Raw genomic sequence first — 22,933 nt, 5'->3', positions numbered from 1 at the left:
AATGAGTGAACAAAATGCAGGAAAATATTTTCCGTATGTAAATGATTACATATTAAAGCATATTCATATGCAAGTTTATTTAAAGCTGCCAATTAATGAGAGTTTCTATCAAACAGTAACCCTTCCACTTAGGCACAAGTGTCTGTACCCTCTCTTCTGAATCCCTCAGCATAAAAATATGTTTAAATGTTTCTAATAAAAAGAGAATTTAAAACCGCCTCCTGACCAGGCTTCCACCTCGACCCTGTCTCTCCTTCCTTTTACAGCTAAACTCCTCAAGGAAATTGTTTCTACTGTGTGACTCAGTTTCCCTCCCAAATCTTTCCCAGACAGGTTTTCACTCATCATTCCACCAAAACCGTTCTTAAGTTCTCCAAGGAACCCCATCTGGGTGTTGGTTCTTGGTCCTCTGGACCCCAGGGCCACAGGATGTGATGGAGCTGATCCCTCCCTCCTCCTCCTTCAATTCCCAACACTTGGCTTCTAGCACACCATACCTGCGGATGTTCTCCACCTCACATGTTACCCCTTCTCGGACTCCTGTGCAGCCTCTTAAGATGGGAATGCCTCAGAGTTAGGCCCTGGAACCTTTTCTCGTCTGTCTACACTCACTCCTCCCGCTGCCCAGTGTTAGAACCACCTCCACGAGGAGGACCCCCAGGCTGGCGTCACCTGCCACCCATTTCCAAAAGTCCACACAGCAATGATCTCTCCCCTTTTTCTCCATGCTTTTCCTTGAGGCCTTAAGGCCTCACAGTGGCTGTTCCCTCTGCCCAGAATGCTCTCCCCACAAATTGCTCCTTTCTCAACTGTCACTTACCTGAGAGGTCTTCCTGGCTACTGCAAGGCCACCCCCCACACACCTCCAGCCCCAATACTCCCATTCCCCTTTTCCAGATCTTTTTTCCTTCATCATTTATCACCATCTAACGCACTTATACATTTTGCTTCACCTGTATTCACTACTGTCTGCCTCCCCACCCAAGGACAGAGGCCCCAGGAGGGCAGGGGTGTGCTTTTTTCATTGATTTTGTTCTCTTTTTCTCTTCTATGTCCACACCACTGGTACATAATATTTACTGTGCTGCCTCTTATTTCCCCAACTATAAGGACAGTGACTCGAGAGCAGGGAACACATCTCAAATGCTGTTACAGGGCCTTGCATAGAGAAGGCATTCCATAAAACTGTTCCTAATCCAGCATCAGTTTGTTGTATTGACATGTGAGTGATTTTTAAATAATCGTAGACTTTGCATTCTTTAAGGATTTCATAGGCAAACATAACTGGCTTAAATATCATGTATTATGAGTTTAATATTCACCTGGAGCATGGTGGCTGAAGCAACATGACAGACGGTGCCAAACATACTGAACCTCAATTTCACTGAACACTGATTCTTCCCAAGAGGTGACGCGGGGTCAGCCGTATACTTACTCCCTCAGGGAGCCGCAGTTCAAGTTCTTAAAATCTTTTTATGGATTTTGTTTCTGCAAATTATTTTGAATATCTTCAAAAATGACAAATTTTTTATCCTTTGAAGACAGATTTTTGAAAATTGTCAATGTCTTTCCAAACAAAATGTAGTGTAAAAGGCTGATAATTAATCTGAATTACCATTTTGCACAGAAAGATGAAGTGTGACCATTTTGTAATGGGCACTTCTCATTAGTGCAAAGGTAAATACAAGAGAAGAAGGGTCCAAAAAGATTTTGAATAACTTTTGGAATATAATCATGAATTCCTAGAAAATTAACTCTCTAGCAACCGTATGTTCTCACCTCGCTTTACAGATAGGTGAGCACTTGAGTGGATTCCACTGGGTTTTGTATTTGTATGGATCTGTGTGAGTACACTGGTTGTGTAAGTCTCACTACTTTACAATTTCACCCTGTCCTTATTATATTTCGTGTTTTGTTTCTAACAGATAAATGTACCTTAATTGCTTAACAAAAACTGTTTGGCTGGAATAGGATTTTTTTGATGTCATTGATTAGCATAAATTTGCTTAGAGTTTGAGTGCCACTTATGGAGGGAACTAGCTAGTTTTCTTTCTCTAAATTTTGATGCTTTCATTTGCAAAACTTCCCAGAATATATCACCCAACTGGTATTGGCACATGTTATTGTCTAAGGTTTTTGTTGAAATTCGTAATGTAAGACAGCGATCAGAATCCCAAACAGAAGCTTTTCCCACTACAGCGCCGCCTCCAATCCTGTCTTTATTCCTTCACCTCTTTATACCACTGAACTTAAAAACATTAATTAGCTGATAATTAAATGCACACCTTATTATTATATTTTCTAAGTAATTTATAGTTGACTGATTTAAAAATCATTGGCATTTCTTTGCCTCTCCTGGCAGTATTAATAGGAGTAATTTTTTTTAAATAGAAATATAATAAATGCACTGCTATTTGGCACACTAGATGACGATGTATTTCCAAAGTGGGAATTCCCAGGCAGTTAAAACACATCTCTCACGCACTGATTATTCCACTCGTATGATATTCAGAAAAGATTGTTTCTCCATTTAGTAGGTGAATGGCACGTGCAAGATAACTCAGCTCAACTGTGAATCATGGTTCATTTTTGCCTTTACTTTTTAATGTATATTTATAGCTTCCATACTTTCCTTTCTGATATCCCATCTAGGAAAACGGGTGGGAGAAGAGTCAGATGATTCAGCTTGGATCGAGCCCTGAAAATCAGACATCTTTCTGAGAGATGGGAATGTTCTAGCTCTTATAGTTTCTTCAGATTACCTGAAAATGATTGGAAAGTAGCTCACAGGAAAAAAAAATTACTTAGAAGGTGGTATTTCAGAAAATCTTGGATGTTGTCAATCTGTCCCTAAATGTCTTTTCAAATGGGTAAATTCTGCATTCCACATATATGGATAAGCCTTCACTTTAGGCAAGATGTCAGAGGAAACCAGAAGCATGGGTGACTTAACTGATTTTCTCTCTGATTATTAATATGGCCACAAATAGCGCTGAGTCGCCTGGGGTCACTCTGCTTACTCCAAATGAGCAACTTTGAGCATCATCAGAGGAAAATAAATGACTGAGAAACCAAGGACTCTGTTAACTATGGAAGCAAAACTGCTCAAGACAACTACCCTCTCACATTATTTTTAAACATATACAAAAATAAGATGCACAGAATTTACCAGCTTCCGAGATATAATGAAGTGCACCAGCACAGACCCTGTCCTCTGCAGACCACTTGGAGAGCCTGCTGCTTAGGTTAATTGTTAATTAGCAATTGTTTTTGATGGGTTCAAGCTTTGGATGATACTGATCACCAACTCTACTAGACTTCTTATCTATTTCTGTACTGTCAGCAACTTTCCCATGTAAAACGTCAGTTTACATTTGAGTAGTATGTACTATTTTTCACAGATTTTCTTCTTTTTCAGTTTCCAAAATGTTATGAAGTTATTATGTTCCCTTTCTCTTAAAAGCTCACAAAAATTCCTTTCTGAAATCTGTTATATAATTGGTGCCAGTATTCCTAAGAGCCACTATCATTATAAAGCATGGGTTTATAGTATTTATTTTTATAAAGCAAATTTTCAAAGAAATAAAACACCACTGATTGTTGACTCACAACATCGCTAGGACGTATATTTTAGCATTACTTTCCTACATCATTTGAATCAGAGAATTGGATGTGATACTGAAAACTAATAACTGAAGATCATGCCAGTTTTCTTTTAGCTAATCTACTGGTTCTTACTTTGTTCAGTATCTTCTGCATGTCCTATACTGTGTTAACTTATCTTGAAAAGAGAAGCTACCTCATAGCCAATCAGACAGAGCAAATGAATCCATGTAATGCACTTGATTCAAATTATACATTTTTTATTGACCAGCTGTCCAACGCCAGGATGTGATGGAAGTGGCCATGTCACAGGAAACTATGCCTCCCATCGCAGGTAACTCATTACCTCAGGCACGTCAGGTTTTCATGATCTTGTTCTAATTTACATACTTACTCCCACCTAATCTAGGAAAATATTATCTGGATCACAAAGTGGGGAGTGAGTTAGGTGAGTTTTTGGTTTGCTTCGTTTTTCAGAAATAAAGCTAAGTTGAAGCTTCAGTCATTTCACTTATGTGCTATAGAAATCATGATTTTTGGTCAAAAACGGTTTTCTGATCCTTAGTCTAGGTTACAAATCAAAAGTTAGAGTTTATGTGAGGGCTTTGGTTCTCTCTAGCTTTAGGACTCAAGTGAAACTAAGGTACGTCAGCAGAGTGACTCAGGTTAACCATTCAACCTGTAGGATGCAGCATCCTCAGTCCTGTGCAAAAAATAAGTCAAGGTGTCAGAGAGGTTAAACAGCACAAAAAGCCAGTGTTTAATCTTCCACTTACCTTCTTCACTGCTGTCATTGCTTCCCCTTTGGGCAGTGGTTTAAACCTTTAAGCCATAATCCTTTGGTGATACAATTGGAATGGACTCTGTGTCAGTATTCATTATATCGCTGAATTCTAGAGTTGGGAAGTCTCATTGGATTAAAGACGTTTGTTTGATAAATAGCAAACCTTAGTCTATGAGAAGCAATTGAGGTGCCCACAAACCCAGACTGGTTAGAGCTGCAAAGCCAGATTCAAACCTAGTTGCTCTTTTCCGCAATTCCCAGTCCCCAGTAAATTTAAAGTATGTTCACAAATTCAGGATGCCCTTTGAGTTGAATTCGTATATGTCAGCGTTGTGTGTTTTTGTTTTTCTCATCTCTCTTTAGTGTTTCTGGATGTCCTTTAGCAGATAAGACTCTTAAATCCCTCATGGCTGCTAACTCTCAGGAGCTTAAGTAAGTATTGCAAGTATGACCGCCTTGCCCTTTGTCCCCTGTGGTAGGACTCTCTTCGTTCAGGACCAGTGTGGTCGTTAACAAGTAGTAAATCATGCCTCACTAAATGATAACCAACGCACTCTTTTCGCCAAGAAGTTCAAATGACTAAAACCAAATCACTGTAACTTAATTTCGTTAATTTGCTTGCTTTGGTAAAATCATATTTTACAAAAGTTTTTAAAGCATTAATGTAATAGTTAAACATGATAATTTTTTTCTTTTAATTATCAAATTTATATGCTAAATCAGACCTATGAAGGTGTGGCAAAGCATTTTCATCATCTAATAAGGAAACTGCATAATATTTTACCTTATGGGCATTTTGAATTGTACAACTGCCTTTCACTTTTGGGTGCTACACACAATTTTGGTTCATTTCTACTTAGTCTAAAGGATCTCAAAGTCACCTGCATATTAACTTTTACTTATGGACTTTATTTTCTTCTATCCTTTTCTTTTATTCCATATTTCTCACTTTATTTTAATATTTTGTTATATTACATATGAAATAAAAAGTTATAATCCACCTTATTCCATTAAAACTATGATAGGGCATAAATTTAGAAAAGAAAGAATAACAGTGAACAAAATTAATGAAATTTATTTGCAAATAATAATATTTTAGGAAACATGAGTATTACTAGGTCTAGTAATAAAACAATATCTGTATAAATAGTAGAATCGACATTTGGTATCTAAATCACAGGCGAAATTTCAGATGTTAAGCCTTCTTAATACTTTGTTAGTATTCTCATTTTCTAACTTGTTTAAAATTTTTATTTAAAAATAACAAAAAATAACTTTATGGGAGCCGGTCTGGTGGCGCAGCAGTTAAGATTGCACCAATCTTACTCAGTTGCTCTAAACGTCAGCATTGCCCTATCTTAATAATAGCTATCACTTTTGTTAGGTATTTTCTCTAAATATTATTTCTAGGAAAAAAAGATTGATAATACATTGAAAATATGTAGATTGAGAGCTGCTATAGCAATATTCAGTATTTACATGTTTTATACAGCCATCTAATAAGTAATATCTTTGGTTTTTCTCCATACAAAGAAGAAAGAGATATTTCTTTGACCACTTGTTTAGATACGCAGGAGGAATTTCAAAACAAGGTTATTTGGCACAGATTTTTCCATAACTGTAATATGCTGAGAAACCACTATTTTACTAAAAATGTTAGTAGAAAAAGACTAACATTCAAGCCTTTCCTACAGTACAGAATAACTACATATTATATCTTTACGTGGTGATTGAAGACTCAATGCAACATTCTCTGCTTAGCTTGAAGAGATGTATGCTGATTTTATATTTCCTTTGAAAAAAGCATTTACTCCCTATTTTCCATCTCAGGATTAGATATAAAAGCATTTCCATGAAAGTTCAGTGGGAAAGAGTTTAAGAAAAGGGATAGTATTCACATTTTCCTTTGGATTATTATTTTTCTCAAACTCTTGTTTGGGTAGAAATCTGAACCGGGATGAGTATACAAGTAAATCTTTAATAACAAAGATAATGTCTACAATTACAATAATGATCTTTCCGAAAAGCAAACATTTTATGGCAGCCTCTGTGTTTTCATTAGTATTGGGCATTTTTTTCAAAGATTTTATCTTTCCTTTTTTTCCCAAAGCCCCCCAGTGCATAGCTGCATATTTTTAGTTGTCGATCCTTCTAGTTGTACCATGTGGGATGCCGCCTCAGCGTGGCCTGATGAGTGGTGTGATGTCCACGCCCAGGATTCCAACTGGTGAAACCCTGGGCCACCAAAGCAGAGCGCATGAACTTAACCACTCGGCCACGGAGCCGGCCCCAGTATTGGGCATTTTCTTTTAAAAAGGCAACAAAAGGATGAGAATCTGTAGACATTTTTGTATTCGAGTGTATTTGGAAGGCTATTCCTAATCGGCATTCCAAGTAGAATTGGATTCCTCTTCCTCTTTCACCTTTGCCATTCCAAATTTAATGGTTGATTGTCGATAACAGTTATTGGTAGATTTTCCAAAAAGCCATGTAAACTGAGCCATGAGGCAGAACGGACCAGGTGCGAGGAACTTAGATTCTCTGGCAACTAGATGAACTTGCCAAGTCTCTGGAGCTCACATGTACCACTGTTGTTTGTCCGAATTTCATGGATTATCGTGGTAGTGGAGCTTATCAGAGGAAATAAATTATGCACAAAAACAGTTTGAAAAACTTTTTTCTTAGAGCCACAAATAAGAACTTTACATGATAGACAGAAGCCCAGAAGCAAGTTGTGGGCAGAATTTTGGGTTCCTTCCAAAATAAGATTGAAAAAAAAAGAATATAGGATAACAACTAATACATTGTCTATCAACCATCTCCCAATGGTTACATACCTTAACATTTTCTTTAAAAACGGATTCTCAGGGGCCAGCCCAGTGGCCTAGTGTTAAGTTCAGTGTGCTCCATTTCAGCTGCCTGGGTTCAGGTCCTGGGCGCAGACCTATACCACTTGTCAGCCCTGCTATGGCAGCAACCCACATATAAAGTGGAGGGAGATTGGCACAGATGTTAGCTCAGGGCTAATCTTCCTTGACAACAACAAAAAAGAATTTTTAGCCAAAAACTAATTATATTTAACCAAGAAGAGTCCCACAGAAAGCTCCTTCTGCTTAGTTCTATCTGAATATGTCATGACCCCCTCCTCCGACTATAGCCCACCACCGTGCTCTATTCTGTGTTTTCAGGTGTCCAACCCCAGGTTGTGATGGTTCAGGGCACGTGACTGGAAACTATGCTTCCCACAGAAGGTAGGATGGATCTCATTTCTGAGAGATGGAAATCTGAGTGTCAGCAGCAGTGGCCAATGAGATCACATGGTTTTGTTCTGTTCTCTGTTGGGTACGTATTTTAGCTTGTCCGGCTGCCCTCGTGCCAGAAAAGGTGGTGTCAAAATGACTCCTACAAAGGAAGAAAAAGAAGACCCTGAACTCAAGTAAGTGCGACAACTGAGGCCGCAGCATTAGGGCCAGCTGTAGCTTATAGTCAATTGGGTGGCCCCTTGGTTAGGACGCAACTGAGCATGGGCTGAGTTTCAGGGACGGTGCACCCTAGTAAATCCAAGTACCCTTGAAGCAGTGGGCAGAGCGTTTGGAAACTCGAGAAAGAGTTCCCATTCCTAGCATGTTTCCAGGGTTCTTTCACAACGAAAAGGAAAAAGAAGGAAGTTCATACTTTTTTCAATTGTTTTAAAGGAAAGTAGCATTGTGGAAGTGCTAGAGAGTAACAAATGTGGCAGCATTTCCTCCTGAAACTTTAACTTTGCTTAAGATGAAATTTTATCTGAATTGAATTCGCACCTCTGAGAAATATGCTGTCTAGTCTCAGATGATATATGCAGCTATAGATGTAGAAATTTAAACAGTTCCTTCTACAACATTTCTAAACACAATATTTAGACATTTGGACCCCATAATTCCAGTTCTGTGAGCGATGTGCCATGTAACATGGGGCAAGGCAGTTAACATTTTATCCCTTTGCTCTTTGTTAGGAGGCAACATAACGCAGTACTTACGCGATTGGCTAGAGCTAAAAAGTGTGGGCGTGACCTTGACTCCACTTCTTGTAGAGGGGGTGGCAAGTTACCTAAGCTCTATAAGCCTCATTTTCCCCACCAAAAAATGGGATAGCCCTCTCTGCCCAGTAGATTTGCGGTGAAGATTACATGAGCTAGTGCATGAAAATTGCCTAGCTTGGAGCCTGTGGATTATTATTACTGTTAGTACAATGCTGTTTTGCTAGTTATAGTGGCATCTTTTAAAACTCTATAATCTCACCGTTTGCCTTCTGGATAGTATAGAACCACCACTGCCTTCTTATTCACTCAGTCACAGCTCTTCATGTCTCTTCCAGCTGTAATGTCTCTGTTGTGTCTCTCTAGGTGTCCTGTGATAGGGTGTGACGGCCAAGGTCACATATCAGGTAAATACACATCCCACCGCACAGCTTCTGGCTGTCCCCTGGCTGCCAAGAGACAGAAGGAGAATCCTCTCAGTGGGGCCCCCCTCTCCTGGAAACTGAGCAAACAAGAACTGCCACACTGTCCCTTGCCAGGCTGCAATGGGCTGGGCCATGTAAATAATGTTTTTGTCACCCACAGAAGGTAACATTTGCTCTCTGTCTTTTTGTTGTGTTGTTGTTGTGATTGTCACCTAGGTTGCTTTGCGGAGGTGAAAACCCCTCCTCAAGGCCATGTATCATAGCACTTTAGATGTTATAACAATGAGTCTAGCTAGATAGATATGTGACTAGTTTGAAGAATGAAAAACATTATTTTCTCTATTTCTGAAAGTTCACTACACAATTTTCAAGTACTGTAGAAACTGTGCATTTGTTTTTTGTATTCCAAAATATTGCTTATGTTATTTTTTTAATGACTCAGTCTTTTAATGGTTCACTTCAGTTCCAAGTGGTGATATCCACTCTATTATGTTGTGCATTTGTAAACTTTCACTTTACATATTTATATCACTCCCTTCCTCTGGTGAGCTGACTCAGTTTCAGGCCAAATCGTAGTTATTTTGCTGCTGAGAAGATGTGACTCATCCCCGACGGCCAGAAAGAAAATGATACAATGACTGCTAAGTGTACGACAGAAGAGATTCAGAAAACCTTTTACACTCTCACAACGACTTAATTCCTTTATCACCGAGTGCTGTGTATTTCAACCCAGCCGTTTGTTGGGAACGGTGATCTTAGCCCAGCTCTTTGGTTCACATTCTACCTAAAGGAAGGAGCTAGAATGTTCACTACACAGTTCTCCAGTCAATGGAAGCCCTGCGCATGATGCAGATTAAAATCCAATGAAGCTATAGTGAGCCCTGGTGCTTTGCTTACGAGCAGTAAGCAGGTATGAGCAAAGCTGGGGCATTTTGACATACTGTTCAGATTTAAAGATACATATTGATGGCATCAGAAAATGAAGCCTTTCAGGAAAGGCTGATTTAAGTGGATATGCAGTAACACCTGCTTAGGTAGAAAACTTGAACTTTTTAAGCAGTTTATTTTTGGATGGTTTTCAAAGGCATAGTCACATCCACAATAGCACACCCTGTTTTATTCTGAGTTTGAATCATCATGCCATATTCAGGAATGACAGTCACAAATCAAGTGTGCCTAATGGCACATTTACTGCACAGTAGCTTTACTTTCTTATCATGGACTCGGTAATCTCCATGTTAGCATTGATAATGAAATATTAATGTTGTACTATGGTGAGCACATCCCTCAGTTAACAACTACAGAATTATCTTTAAAAATCATGAAGAAGTTTTAAATGATGATGCCAAATCTTGATGAGGATGCGGAGCAACGGGGACTCTCACACACTGCAGGTGGAAGAGCAATTGGCAGAGCCGCTGTAGGAAGCAAATTGCCTTTAAGGAGTCGGTTGAAAATGAGCAAGTGAATGTGCTCTGCCACCCAGCCACTGAGCTGTTAGGCTTACGCCCCAGAGAATCTCCTGCACAGTGGAGCCCAGACACACGTCTGAGAATGTCTGTGGTAGCATTGCTCTGCTAACTCGAAACTGGAAACAGCCCACATGCCCACTAACAGTCAAGCTCGTAAATAGTATCCACATACGGGGGCTGCCATAGGGCAGTGAAGATGAAGGCCCAGAATGGGTGAATTTCAGAACACAGTGCTGAGTGGCAAAAATTGCTGACGAATGTGGCTGCTTAGAACAACAAAATCGTCTGATCACGTACTATGGAAAACAAGTTTTGTTCAATGTCATTATAGTTTTGGTGCAACTTAAATGAAACAGATGACATTAAAGGCAGGACGCCTGCTGAGCCCCCGCAGGACACGCACTGCCTGGGCATCTGAATACCCTTACAGCGCTTCCTTTCCTCCTCTCAGGGCACAGATTATTTTAATAAAAAATAATGGTTTAAAAGTTAAAGAATAAATTAGAAACTTTCCCATATCCAACTGCATTTGCCATGGGAGGGGATTATCATTTGGGGCTTGTATTAATTTGAGTCATTCTGTAAAAATCAAACTACAGTATGTATAAAGCAGGGAAGAACTAGATTCAGCTTTATTATTCATGGAATTTTGACTAATTTGGAACAATTCGTTTGCATAATATTTATGTAGAATTTTAGGTTTACAGAAAATAAAGTAACAAATACTAAAAAAAGGCAGTTATACGAATGCAGAATAGTAACATTTTAACAAAACTAATTCAACGATAATAGCAGCAGTAGCTATTTATATTTTGACTTCAGAAAAAAAACGTGAAACATTTCTACATTATTTCCGTGCCTTTTGCTTTTGTTTTAATAGACATTTACTTGCTACTTTCTACAAAAAGACTGCAGGTTATAATGTAATTAGTAGACAGGCAAAGGCTTAAATAGTAAGTAGTGAATAGAAACTTAATTTTTATGAGAAATAATACATGTTTCACACATCTGTATAATTTCTATTTTCACAGCTTATCTGGATGTCCTCTAAATGCACAAGCCATCAAAAAGGGCAAGGTCTCAGAAGAGCTAATGACCATCAAGCTCAAAGCAACTGGAGGTAATAAGAGCGTGTGGCTGGAGGTGACCGTCCCCACTGAGGTCTAGATGGGAGCTCCCCAGAGGGTTCTGCATGCCAAATTATACTCTATATGGAAAGTGCAACTTCAATATGCAAGAAGGAAGCTTTCCTCAGATTTGAACTAGCAGTATCGTTTTATCTAAAAAGCAATTTCTTGGTTGTTTTCCTTACTTTTTCATAAGGATCTCCAGCAGGGAAGAGCAAGCAATGAGAGTTGATGGATTGAGATACACTGGCCGCACTTTTGTCCGTCAGTCTTCACAATGAGAGACTGTGCATGAGCACGCGTGTGTGTGTGTGTGTGTGTGTTCCTGGTGTAAGCCCTCTATCAGATTTCAAGAAACACAGTTTCTGGCATCTATATTTGAATCCTTAAATTTTGTTGTATACTTGAAATGATATTTTATGGTGAATCTGGATGGTTTAAATTTAGCATCTACATCTGTATTTCCCTACATATTTCCTTAGTGTCGATTCCTTATCAAAGTTAATATGGGGGGCCAGCCTGGTGGCACAGTGGTTAAGTTCGCACATTCCACTTCGGCGGCCCAGGATTCACCGGTTCGGATGCCAGGTGCAGACCTATGCAGCGCTTGTCAAGCCATGCTGTGGCAGTCATCCAACATATAAAGTAGAGGAAGATGGGCACAGATGTTAGCTCAGGGCCAGTCTTCCTCAGCACAAAGTGGAGGATTGGCGGCAGATGTTAGCTCAGGGTTAATCTTCCTCCAAAAAAAAAAGTTAATATATTTCTAAACTCTGTATTTGGATCCTTCCATTTTCCTTTAATTCTTGAGCACTTTTCTTAACATTTCTCATCACCTTTGTCTCAGCCACGTCTCGTTTGCATTGAAGATCATTCTACAGCATCTGAGAAACATGGCAAAGCAATTCTTTTGCTTTGGAGATTTTATTTGATGGCGTCCTTGGCACATGACTAGAATTGAGCTGGGGACTCAACTGCTGTTGGTTTATTTCTCTGAAAGCATTGCTCAGTCTTTTTAATTTATGTGTGATTTTTTAGAAAGAACATGTACAATATCTGAAGGAGGAGTAAAGCACTCTTGAGCTTCCTACTGTTGTCCTTTGAGGCCTTGTCTGCTTTGAGGACAGTCCCTTAGGGCCTGCTCCCCGCCTGAGCGCTCATTGCTGAGATCTGAGGGAGGTCATCACCTGTGTGGAGCAGCCATAGCCCTGGCTTTTAGGGATAGGGCTGCACTCCACATTCTTTCCCACGTTGAGAGACTCTGTAATAGTTCTTTCTCCAGATGCTTTCCTTATTCCTTGGAAATACTCCCCATTCCTCAAATGCCTCTTAGCACATCCTCCGTGAAATTGGCACAATATTTATTTATGTACACATCACCTTACTTCAAGCAATATTTAAAGGGTGGGAAGCGCAAAGCTACTTAAAAAAAAAGGAAAGCTACTTAAAAATTCATTCGAAAAATCAGACAACAGAAAATAAAAGATAAGAAAGCAAGATGGGGCAAGCCTGAGGATAGCAGAAGAATGTGTGGAGCCAGCCCTTTCCGTAGGTAAAAAAAGATCTCAAGTTTAACTTTCAGCTTTTTAGAAGCCAAAGCAAAATTAGAATATAATGACTATGAGACTCACACCGTCAGTAAGTACATTCAAAGCAAAACTCTCTTTGGAACTGAATGTGTGAAGGAAACACTTCCTGTGAGTCTTCATTGTAAGAACACCAACACCTATGTAGTAAATGTAACATAGATCACAGCTGTTCCTGATAAAGATAGAACAAGATAATAAACTGTTGCATTACAGCAAATTACAATGAAGCTTTACAGAGCGCCTGTGCCACGTGAGCTGGCACACACCTCTGCCGGTCTGTCGGAACCACTGGTAGACTGTTACAGTTCCTGGGAGCAGCTGGACTGAACGCATGCTTCAAAGGGTCCCGTACAAATCCAGCATCTTCAGCTGAGCTTTCAAAGGACGTGGAGCAGCAGTGAAATGGGTGACACACATTCACAAGTGTCTGAAGTGAAGCCATGCTAGATAAGCCAGGAAACTGGAAAATTACGTGTTTTTATAAGGAGCTAGAGGCTGATGCTCATATGAAGCTTGAGAACTTACAATAACTTGTGCATGAAGAAAAATCCACCTGAGTTGAGATCAGTGGTCAGTTGAGGGTCAAGGAAGACCTAAAGTGATACAAGGTCTGCTCTACAGCTCTTCATGCCCTAGTCCCCTGCCTTACAGCTTGGCCACAATAATTGTTCCCTGGATGATTTATAAAGCAGGTGTAACCTAATTCTCCTTCAGTCCTAAAACAACAACAGCAAATTACAATAAAATACAAAGTACATGTGACTTTAAACTTCCTGGTGTACTTTGTTAATTTAAACTAGGTACAAATCATTCAGCAATTGTTGAATTAGGTAACATGTTAGGAGAATCATACCTACAAACCAGTTAAAAGCTGGGAGGTCTATACTAAAAATATTTACATTAATTTTAGAAGAATTGATCTTCAATTCTCCATCCTTGCTATAATTTAATTCCACACTAACGTTTTTAAGACTATTACTAGTCCTTGATAATAAAATTAGATCATCTGTACATGAACAACTGCTTGCCTTTCTATTTTTTGTGGGGACCAGTAAAAGTTATGATAGTTGACCTACCTGTACATTCTTACATTTAGTAGATCCTTCTAGTTCTTCCCCTGTGGCAATGTAGCATGTTCTAAATTAGTGATACACCCTTCCTTTCTGGATATTAACTCTCCTTTCCCTTTTATTTATTTTATTATTAAAATTTCCCTTTTATTAAAATAGTCAAATTTACATTAACTTACTTTCCCCTAAGTAAAAAAAGAAGTAAAATTTTACTCTGTAAACATGATAAAAAAACAAAGATTCACTCAAGAAATATAATCGAATTTGTTCAAAATGTGATAGAATTGTTTCATTTGTATAATATGGAAAAAATAACTACTTAAAACCCCTTATAAGTTAGACACACTTGCTATAAACAGATATATATATCACTTATAAATTCATAAAGAAAATATTATTATAAATTATATAACCCCTAATTATGTAAATTAGGCCTAGATTTGTAGGAAGAAAAGATTAGAATTGTTGAATGCAAAGACAGCAAATTCTCTTGCTTTTCAATAGGTAGATTCTATAAAGAAGCAAGGCTATTGAATAGTTCAGTAAAATATTAGTGGAAAGCTTATATGGTTTCCTTGATCAGCAATACCTAGCTAGTGTAACCCAACACTCTACACTCTACGCTACATTCTCTCATAAATGTACCCATGAAGGAACATCAGTGCACACATTTTATTGATACTTTCAAAACAGATTAAGTATCTGTGAGTATATATAGCATTATAATGGCTAAGAGAACATATTCAGGAACCAGAGAGTGTGTGTCTTGAATCCCAGCTCGTCATGCTTTGGTTTTCCTATCCATAAAATGAGGAAATAAGTATATCTACCTCCTGGGATCCTGAAGAGAATCAAATGAGTTAATATTTGCAAGTGCAATGTGAAATTCACAGTCTATGGCATCCTCGTAGCTCCACTTAGCTACACATGAAGACTATGTATGGAGATGAGGTTGGCAGATGAGTGTGTCAGTGGAAATAGATAAGGTAATGTAGTCATGGAAAAACATTTCAAAGAAATTGACTGAATTTGCTCCTGTGGCTAAAATATCTCCCCAAATCCCAGAAATCATAATGAAAACATTAATTCACTCATTTATTAATTACATGAGAATTTATTGAGTGCCTGTTATGTATTAGATTCTATCATAATATTTCTTTTTTGAGGTCCCATCTCATGATCACATCTCCCCCATAGGCTTCCAGGCACCTTTTGTTATTGTCTTCCAAATGGTCCTACCTTGATTAAGAGACTTGAGCATCTTCGCTAATCCTAACGAAACATAATCCTAACTAGATCTCAGCACCAAGAACCCAGGCTCTCACTTAACGACTCTTCTCACAATCATCCGTAACTTGTCAAAATTGAACTCTTCATTTTCCTGCTGCAAGCTGCTGCTCCTCAAGTCTCCTTTATTCCAGAAACACCGCTAGTTTCCCAGATGCTCGAGCAGAAACAGGTAGTCATCCTTGATTCCTCCATTCTCTCATCCCCTTCCTCCAATCTTTCAAGTGTTGCAAATTTTACCTACAAGTTTTATCTTGAGTTCACTTCGATTACTCCTACTACCACTGCCATGGGGCAAGGAGTCATCAGATCCAGCCAGGACCCCAGCAATAGTCTCCTGACAGTTTTCTGCCCTGTCTCCCTTAAATCCATCTCTGCTCAAAAACCTGAGTTTTGCTTTTGAAAAGTCAGCCAGATCACATCACTTCCTGCTTAAAATCCCTCACTAAGTCCTGTTGCACCGAGCATAAACCCAAGCTCCTTGTGAGATCATCCATGACCAGCTCCCTTCACTCAGTGTGCATCCAGCCAGGAAGACTTTCTTACGGAACTGGAGCAGAGCTTCCCATTTCCTTCCCACCCCAGGCTTTGTGCTTTCTGCTTCCTCTCCTTTTTCACACGCCACCTCTTTCGTATCAGTAAAGTCTCAGATTAAATGAGTCCTCCAGTGAGGGCTCTCATGGTACCCTGCTTGTTCCCTTCATAGCTCTTCATGTTTGATGAATGTTTCCTGGCTTATTGTCTACTTCATCAGATACTATGTAAGAAAATACCATTCCCTGAGGTGGAATTTTATTCCAAAGATCAGAAAGGAAAGAGAATGTGTCAAAGAAATATACCAATAGAAGTTTTCATTTGCTCAAATCAGAAAAATTTCAAGTGCTGATGTCACTCAAAATACCTATTTAATTGAGAATCTATGCTCCCTGAAGTTGTTGAAAACAAATATTTCAATCCCAGTTTTCCAAGAGAAGATCCTGTGCCAGCATACCCACTGATAAAATATGGTGCTCAGAATGCAACCCAATTCTCCAGAGAGAGCTGGCCAGTGAAGAGGAAATCCTGTTTTCCAGAGACCTTAGTTCCCTTAGTGTGGTCCTGGGTAATTGTTGATTGTTTTCTTAGTAGCCATCACACTGTTGACTCATATTCAAGTTGATCTAGGTATAAAATACCTACATCTTAGTTGTTTGTCTGCTTTTATTTTCTATTGAATCTCAGAGCCCCGTGTTAGATCAGTCTTATGACATATTCTTTTCAGAGGTCCACTTTTATTTAGGTAGTTAATTTCTTTACATAATGCAATAAGTACCTACAAAACAGCCACCTGTTTTACCATGCTATATGTAAACTTTCAGGGCTTACCTTTTTCTCTTAACATTATACTGGTAAGAGTCATCCACATTGTTTTCAGGGGGCATGTGGCTTCTTTCCATGTTGTGCTTTTGTGAACAGTATGCCTCATATATCTTGCGCATGCCTCCTAATGTACATGTGCAACCATTTGTCTTGAGTGTGCACCTAGGAATGGAATTGCTAGAGCATGTGAAGTGCATCTTCAGTAGATAGTGAGCGATTTTAATTTAAGTATTGTAACCCCAGGAAAGTGTAAGGGCCTAGATCTCTTTCAGATTGTCAACTCTCCCCATCTTCCTCTCATGAAATCAATCTTGTTAAATCTAAATGCAAAAGTTTACATTTATCCCTCTTAATTGTCATCATTTTGGTTTAGATTCATCATTCCAGACTGTTGAGATTGCCTAAATCTTGCTTCTGGCATCCATACTATTGGCTACCATTCCTAGCTTTTAAAAATATTTAAAATGTATTCATATTCCTTCTATAAAATAGTGATGGGACAATAACTCCTGTTCATTGAGAGCCTACTCTGTGTTCAGCACTTTATATTTTATTGCATTAATCCTCACAACATAGATTTTCTGCCTATTTTACACACAAGGAAACTGAAACACAAAGAAGTAAGTTGCCCAAGTTCAAGAACAAAAGTCAAGGCCAATATCCAAACTCCAAAGCCCATGTTCCTTCTCCAGATTGCATTTGCTCCTTATCCAAATCCATGCGGAGAACTCAAATGGTTTGTCCTGGGCTCTAACCCACCTCCCAGCACCCCAGCTCTGCCTCTAATAATCGTCCATAAGGTCCCACCCAGTTGACAAATATATAATTGATCAGCCTAATTCATGTCTTACGAGTCCCTGCAGCACTGTGTACGAGAGAATGCTTGGGCTTTGGAATTCAGTCCCAGCTCTGCCTCTTACTTTGGACCCAGGCAGGTTATAAAGCCTGTGTCGGTGGTTAGTGAGGCCTTTAGGCTTTCTAAGGCTCAGCGCCTTCATATGTGAAAAGGATATAATGGAACATGCCCCACAGGGTGCAGCAAAGTTTAAATGGGAAAATATTTACGAGCACGAACATGTGTAGCAGCGTACCTGGAACATAAGGAAGCTACATTAAATGGTGGTACTTTTATCCTCTCTTTTTTCTTATAAAGGAATTAGATCCTGCAACTCCTTTTACTCACCTTTTTAGAATCTTGGTTATGGATTTGGGTAAAAATTCAATATTTCAAATTAAACTCTAATTTTCACTTCACAAACCACAAATTAAATGTAAAATGACTCAGATTTGTCACAGTCTTATATTTTCATTTTGAACTAAGATAGTCTGATTCTTTATAGGTATAGAGAGTGATGAAGAAATTAGGCATTTGGATGAAGAAATAAAGGAATTGAATGAATCCAACCTTAAAATTGAAGCAGATATGATGAAACTTCAGACGCAGGTAAATACACAGAAAGTTATCTTTATGTTCATCATAATCTTTAGTGAAGGCAAAACACTGAACTGTTACACCTCGTGGTAAAAATATAATGATATCTTGCAATCAATATACTGAGCACATCTCAAATACACAATTACTGTAAAAACTCGAATAGGTGGGTCACCCTGGGCCATCATTAATTTGGTAGCTATGGGCAAAGCTACTCATGTTTTTGCCTTGGGCGCATCAAAGGCTTGATAAGCAAATAAAGCAGATCATTCCATAATTAGAGTTCTTAGAGCATGCAGTGCTTTAGAAAAACTGTCATGAGAAGATATGAGACTACTTAGTTTTATTCAAAGTTCAAGTAAAGCAGAGCAACTTTTCAAATTTAATTTTTCTAGAACACCTCTAAATGTGTCAGTATTTGTTAGAAACAGAGCTTTTTGGAGATTTTACTGAATAGATTCTTTACCGAAAAATGCAAGCAATTTCTCAATTCTGCATTCTCCTATGTAATGCCTGCCCCATCCCTGATTAAATGTACCCAAATGGAAATCAAAAGTCTAGTCCAGGACTTTTTTAAACACTAATAATGACTCTATTGCAACAAGTCAGAAGGAAAAAAATAATGAAACAAAGTATAGACTGAAGTATCTTTCTCCTTTCTGTCCACTCCTCAAACGTGGGATTCCTAGACCACCGTGGTACTGACTCTCAGAAATCCTCATTCACAGCAGCTTAAGATAAAAGGTTTTAGTCCACCTGAAACACAGGTTTGGTTTCCTTACCCAGTGTGACTAGTGTCATAATCTCCTATTCATAACCATCAGGTGTACAAAATCAACTTGATGCATCGGTTTACAAATCATGGGAAGTCCTCTTGTGAACCATTAGTGAAGAAAGCAAAGCCATCTGTCCTCATGGAGCTTAAAGGATAGAATGGGGAGGCAGAAAATAACAAAAAAAAAATCAAAAATGATAAATTATGTTGTATGAGAGAAGGGGGCAGGGAGAAGCAGCCAGATTTCAATATAAAATAGGATAACCAAGCTAGGCTTCAGGAGGAAGGAAAGATTTTGGCAAAGACTTGAGGAGTTGAGGGAGTTAGCCCAATAGGTATGGGGAAAGAGTATTTCAAACAGTAAAAACAGCAAGTGCAAAACCCTAAACCTTGAAAAAGCCCAGAGTTTTGAGAAATAGCAGGGTGAGTATGGCTCCAGGTGAATAATCTGGGGGAATCAGAGGAGATGAGTCCCCGAGGTAGTACGTGGAGTGTGCTAAGCCATTTTAGAGACCTTGGTTTTTATTCTGAATGAATGCAGAACGATTATGGGGTTTTAAGTCAATGGTTAACGTGATCATTTTTGACCTACATTCTGGCTTACATTTTAAGAGACTAAATTTGGTAGCTGTGTTGAAGATAGGCCAAGAAGAGATTCCATGGGGCAAAGCCAGACACAAGGCCACCCATGAGAAGGCCGTCACAGTCACTCTGGTGGCTGGGCCCAGCGGGCAGCAGCGCAGGTGGGTGCAGTCATTCCATCCTGGATCGTCTGAAGGAGGAACTCAGTGTATTTGAAGTGTGAGAGAAGGAGAGCCAACAGGGATACCTCGAAGGCCTGCGCGATGTTCAAGTTGCTATGAACTGGAAAGGAAAGGACTGTGTATGGAGCAGGTTTGTGGGAAATAGCAAAGATTTACTCTCGAACATACTGAGCTTGAGATATCCATCAAATAACCATATGGAGATGTGGAAACTGCAATTCATGGGAGAAGTCTGGGCTAAAGAAACAAATTTGGTGATGTCATTCCAAAACTTAGAGCAATATGATGGGGTTGCAGTTATGTGAAGAGAAGTTACAGTGTCTACATTCCTTGGCATTTCGGTTCAGTTGATACATTTTCTTTCAGAGGGAAACCTTTCGGACTCCTTCCAAACTCTACTTCTCATATTCCCAAGTTATTTCCATTTCAGATCACATCTATGGAGAGCAACTTAAAGACGATAGAGGAGGAGAACAAACTTATAGAACAGAACAATGAAAGCCTACTGAAGGAGCTGGCGGGTCTGAGCCAAGCTCTCATTTCAAGCCTTGCGGACATCCAGCTCCCACAGATGGTAAGTCCAGGGCTGGAACGTGGCTGCTCCATTGCAAGTGTTTGCAATGTCAGTGTGCGATCACAGGTACCAGGCCTCCTCATGGATGACTTGCAATAACTTCCCTCCTGGGAACATGATAGATACATACATTTAGATTACAATAAGGCCAAGGGTTTTTATAGTGTAGGAGTCACTTAAAGATGAGGGTTTATTTGAAACTTGTTTTATAATGTAATGTGAAAATTGGAGGCTAATGCTCCCTTGCGAAAAATTTGTTTCCAGGTATAAGGCTTACATTGCTTACAAAAGCTGAGACTCAGCCCTTTGCGTCATCTATCCAACTCAAGAACTGAAAAAAAAGTCTTTTTTTAACTTGGTGCTTTCTTTATACTAGATACAAAGAACATACCTCACTTCTCCTTATATAGAATAAAAAGCACAAAAGTGAGCAAGGCATCCTTATTTCCAAAATCCAAACACGTATTTGAACTATGGCAACTATTTAAAATTCATAAAAAATTAGTTTCCTTTACATTTTCACAAACATTAAGCATGTGGAAGAGGCGCTGCATTGTTGAACACTTTTAGCTTCCTCAGTGTGGGCATGTTTAGAACAAGGTTTCTAGACATACAAATTTTATGTATAGAATGGTTTAGAGAAGCAGCAATTTAATGAAGAAATATGATTGTTTTTCCTGAAAGCAATAAATCCTTCAACTTACCCAACTTCCCAGCATGGAGCTCTCGTCATAACCAATCCCAAGTGTGTCTCTTGACATTAAAAAAAAATCAATAATTAAAAATATCAATAGTGGAATAATAAAGAATACAAAGGAAAATAAAGTATTACTTTATGGAAACTATTAAGGTAATTATTAGAAATTATTTTGATATTATTTATTAATGTTTGTCTAATTCATACTTCAAATTTGTTTTCCTTAATATTTTTTCCTTTGCCAGTGTCCCCAAAATAATCGCTACCATACAAGATAAATTGTGAGTTTTATAGCTGCCCTACGAGACACTCTAGTGGTGATTTCTGAGGCTGATCTCACCCGATGTTCACAAAAGTACCCAAGACTGAGCATTGGTGTGCCCGTTCTACAGCTGAGGCTCAGAGAGTTTACATGATTTGATCAAGGTCCCAAATCTGGCACCAGTCGGGCGGGCCTGGGTCTATCACGTGGCCTTTATCCACTCTGCCACCTGGGTCTTATCCAGTTACGTGAGTCTCCAAGAGACGTGTGACACAGGAAAGGCAGAAGCTAAAAGGGAACAGAAAACCAGTTAGACAACACTAATAATTTAGATCAGAACCTTGCTGAGCACAACAAAATAATCTTCAAATTTAGAAAACCTACCTTCTAAATAGAACAATAACAATAATACCCTTAATATCTATAGTATTTAGGCCTCTTACAAGTCCTTCCTTTCAAGTATCTTGTGAAGTAAGGCACATGTCATGTTTTCAAAAAGATGGGAAAACGGAGGGACCAAAAAATGATGCATAGCATTCCCTTTGTGTCATTCATTTCCTTTCACTCATGCATGCAATTTCCACATATTGAGTGTCTATTCTCTTTGAAGTACCACGTTAGGCAAAGGAGATACCAAAACACAAAAAGAATAAGTGATGAGCAGACCCTGACTTTGTGAATCTGATATTCTACCTGGAAACACAGAGCAGTAAAAAAATGGGTTACAATGATGCTGCAAGGGAAAAATGGACAAAGAGGATGAAAAAGGATAATTTTTCACCAGACAACTGGTTAGTGAGCAGCTTGCTCAAATCTTAAATTCCTTAAATTCCAGCCTAGTGCTGTTAAAGGAACCATCTGGTACAAGCAAAGCCTTCCTCCCCAGCCTCAAGGACATTCGCCTTCTGCAAACAGGAGGTCTGTTTTGCGCTGAGCACGTGCCATTGAAGCCAAGGCAGCCTCTCAAGAGTAGCGCAGCTTTGAGGCAGCCAGACATCTACCTTACGTGGCTCCAAACTGACCACAAAATACTGCACCATCAATCACATTAATCCCATTAATTGAGTAAAGAGTGAGCAGATGAAGCCCACACAAACTCAGTCTCTTTCCATCTCCCCAAACTCAAGCAGCAATGCGGGTCCTTACCTTCCGCCCCAGACTCTGGGGTCACTGAGACTCTGCCGCGTTACTTGGTCCTCCTTCTGCCTGAGCCTGAATCACAGTGATTATTTCAATGTGTTTTGTCTCCATTTAGGGGCCTATCAGTGAGCAGAATTTTGAAGCATATGTAAATACGCTCACAGACATGTACAGCAATCTGGAACGGGACTATTCCCCGGAATGCAAAGCTCTGCTGGAAAGTATCAAACAGGCAGTGAAGGGCATCCACGTGTAGGACCGCAGCACTGCCGGGCAACCGTAATCAGGAACAGCAGTGACACAGGTGGATCTGACAGAGGCTCCTGTGCTGCTAAGGCGTGTAGGTTGCCGTACGCATTTACAGTTGCAACATTGCACTAATTTTTCCCCCAGCTGACATAAAAAGAAAGAAAAACTATGATAGACTTTTTGGATTAAAAGCAATGCAGTCAAATATTAGATCTTATTTATTTTCATATGTTTTTCTTTATTTCTTCATTGCACTCTTTTTTTTTTGTAAAGTAATGTAAAATAAATGTGACATTTTTATATTTTATT

The 22,933-nt window shown here is 39.1% G+C and overlaps 1 protein-coding gene across 1 annotated transcript in view; it reads left to right on the top strand.

The window, feature by feature from the left end:
• Positions 1-22,631, top strand: part of ST18 (ST18 C2H2C-type zinc finger transcription factor) — a 60,577-nt gene extending 37,946 nt beyond the window's left edge. Inside the window, exons 10-18 of the mRNA XM_046642564.1 lie at positions 3,875-3,937; positions 4,751-4,819; positions 7,576-7,638; positions 7,743-7,823; positions 8,769-8,990; positions 11,331-11,419; positions 18,072-18,175; positions 20,133-20,276; positions 22,491-22,631. Coding sequence (XP_046498520.1) covers positions 3,875-3,937; positions 4,751-4,819; positions 7,576-7,638; positions 7,743-7,823; positions 8,769-8,990; positions 11,331-11,419; positions 18,072-18,175; positions 20,133-20,276; positions 22,491-22,631 — 976 coding nt within the window. The remainder of the gene's footprint in view (positions 1-3,874; positions 3,938-4,750; positions 4,820-7,575; positions 7,639-7,742; positions 7,824-8,768; positions 8,991-11,330; positions 11,420-18,071; positions 18,176-20,132; positions 20,277-22,490) is intronic.
• Positions 22,632-22,933: the final 302 nt, after the last annotated feature.

This window comes from Equus quagga, chromosome 16 (genome assembly GCF_021613505.1).
Source record: "Equus quagga isolate Etosha38 chromosome 16, UCLA_HA_Equagga_1.0, whole genome shotgun sequence".
NCBI lineage: Eukaryota > Metazoa > Chordata > Mammalia > Perissodactyla > Equidae > Equus > Equus quagga.
This window is presented reverse-complemented; position numbering and strand designations above follow the sequence as displayed.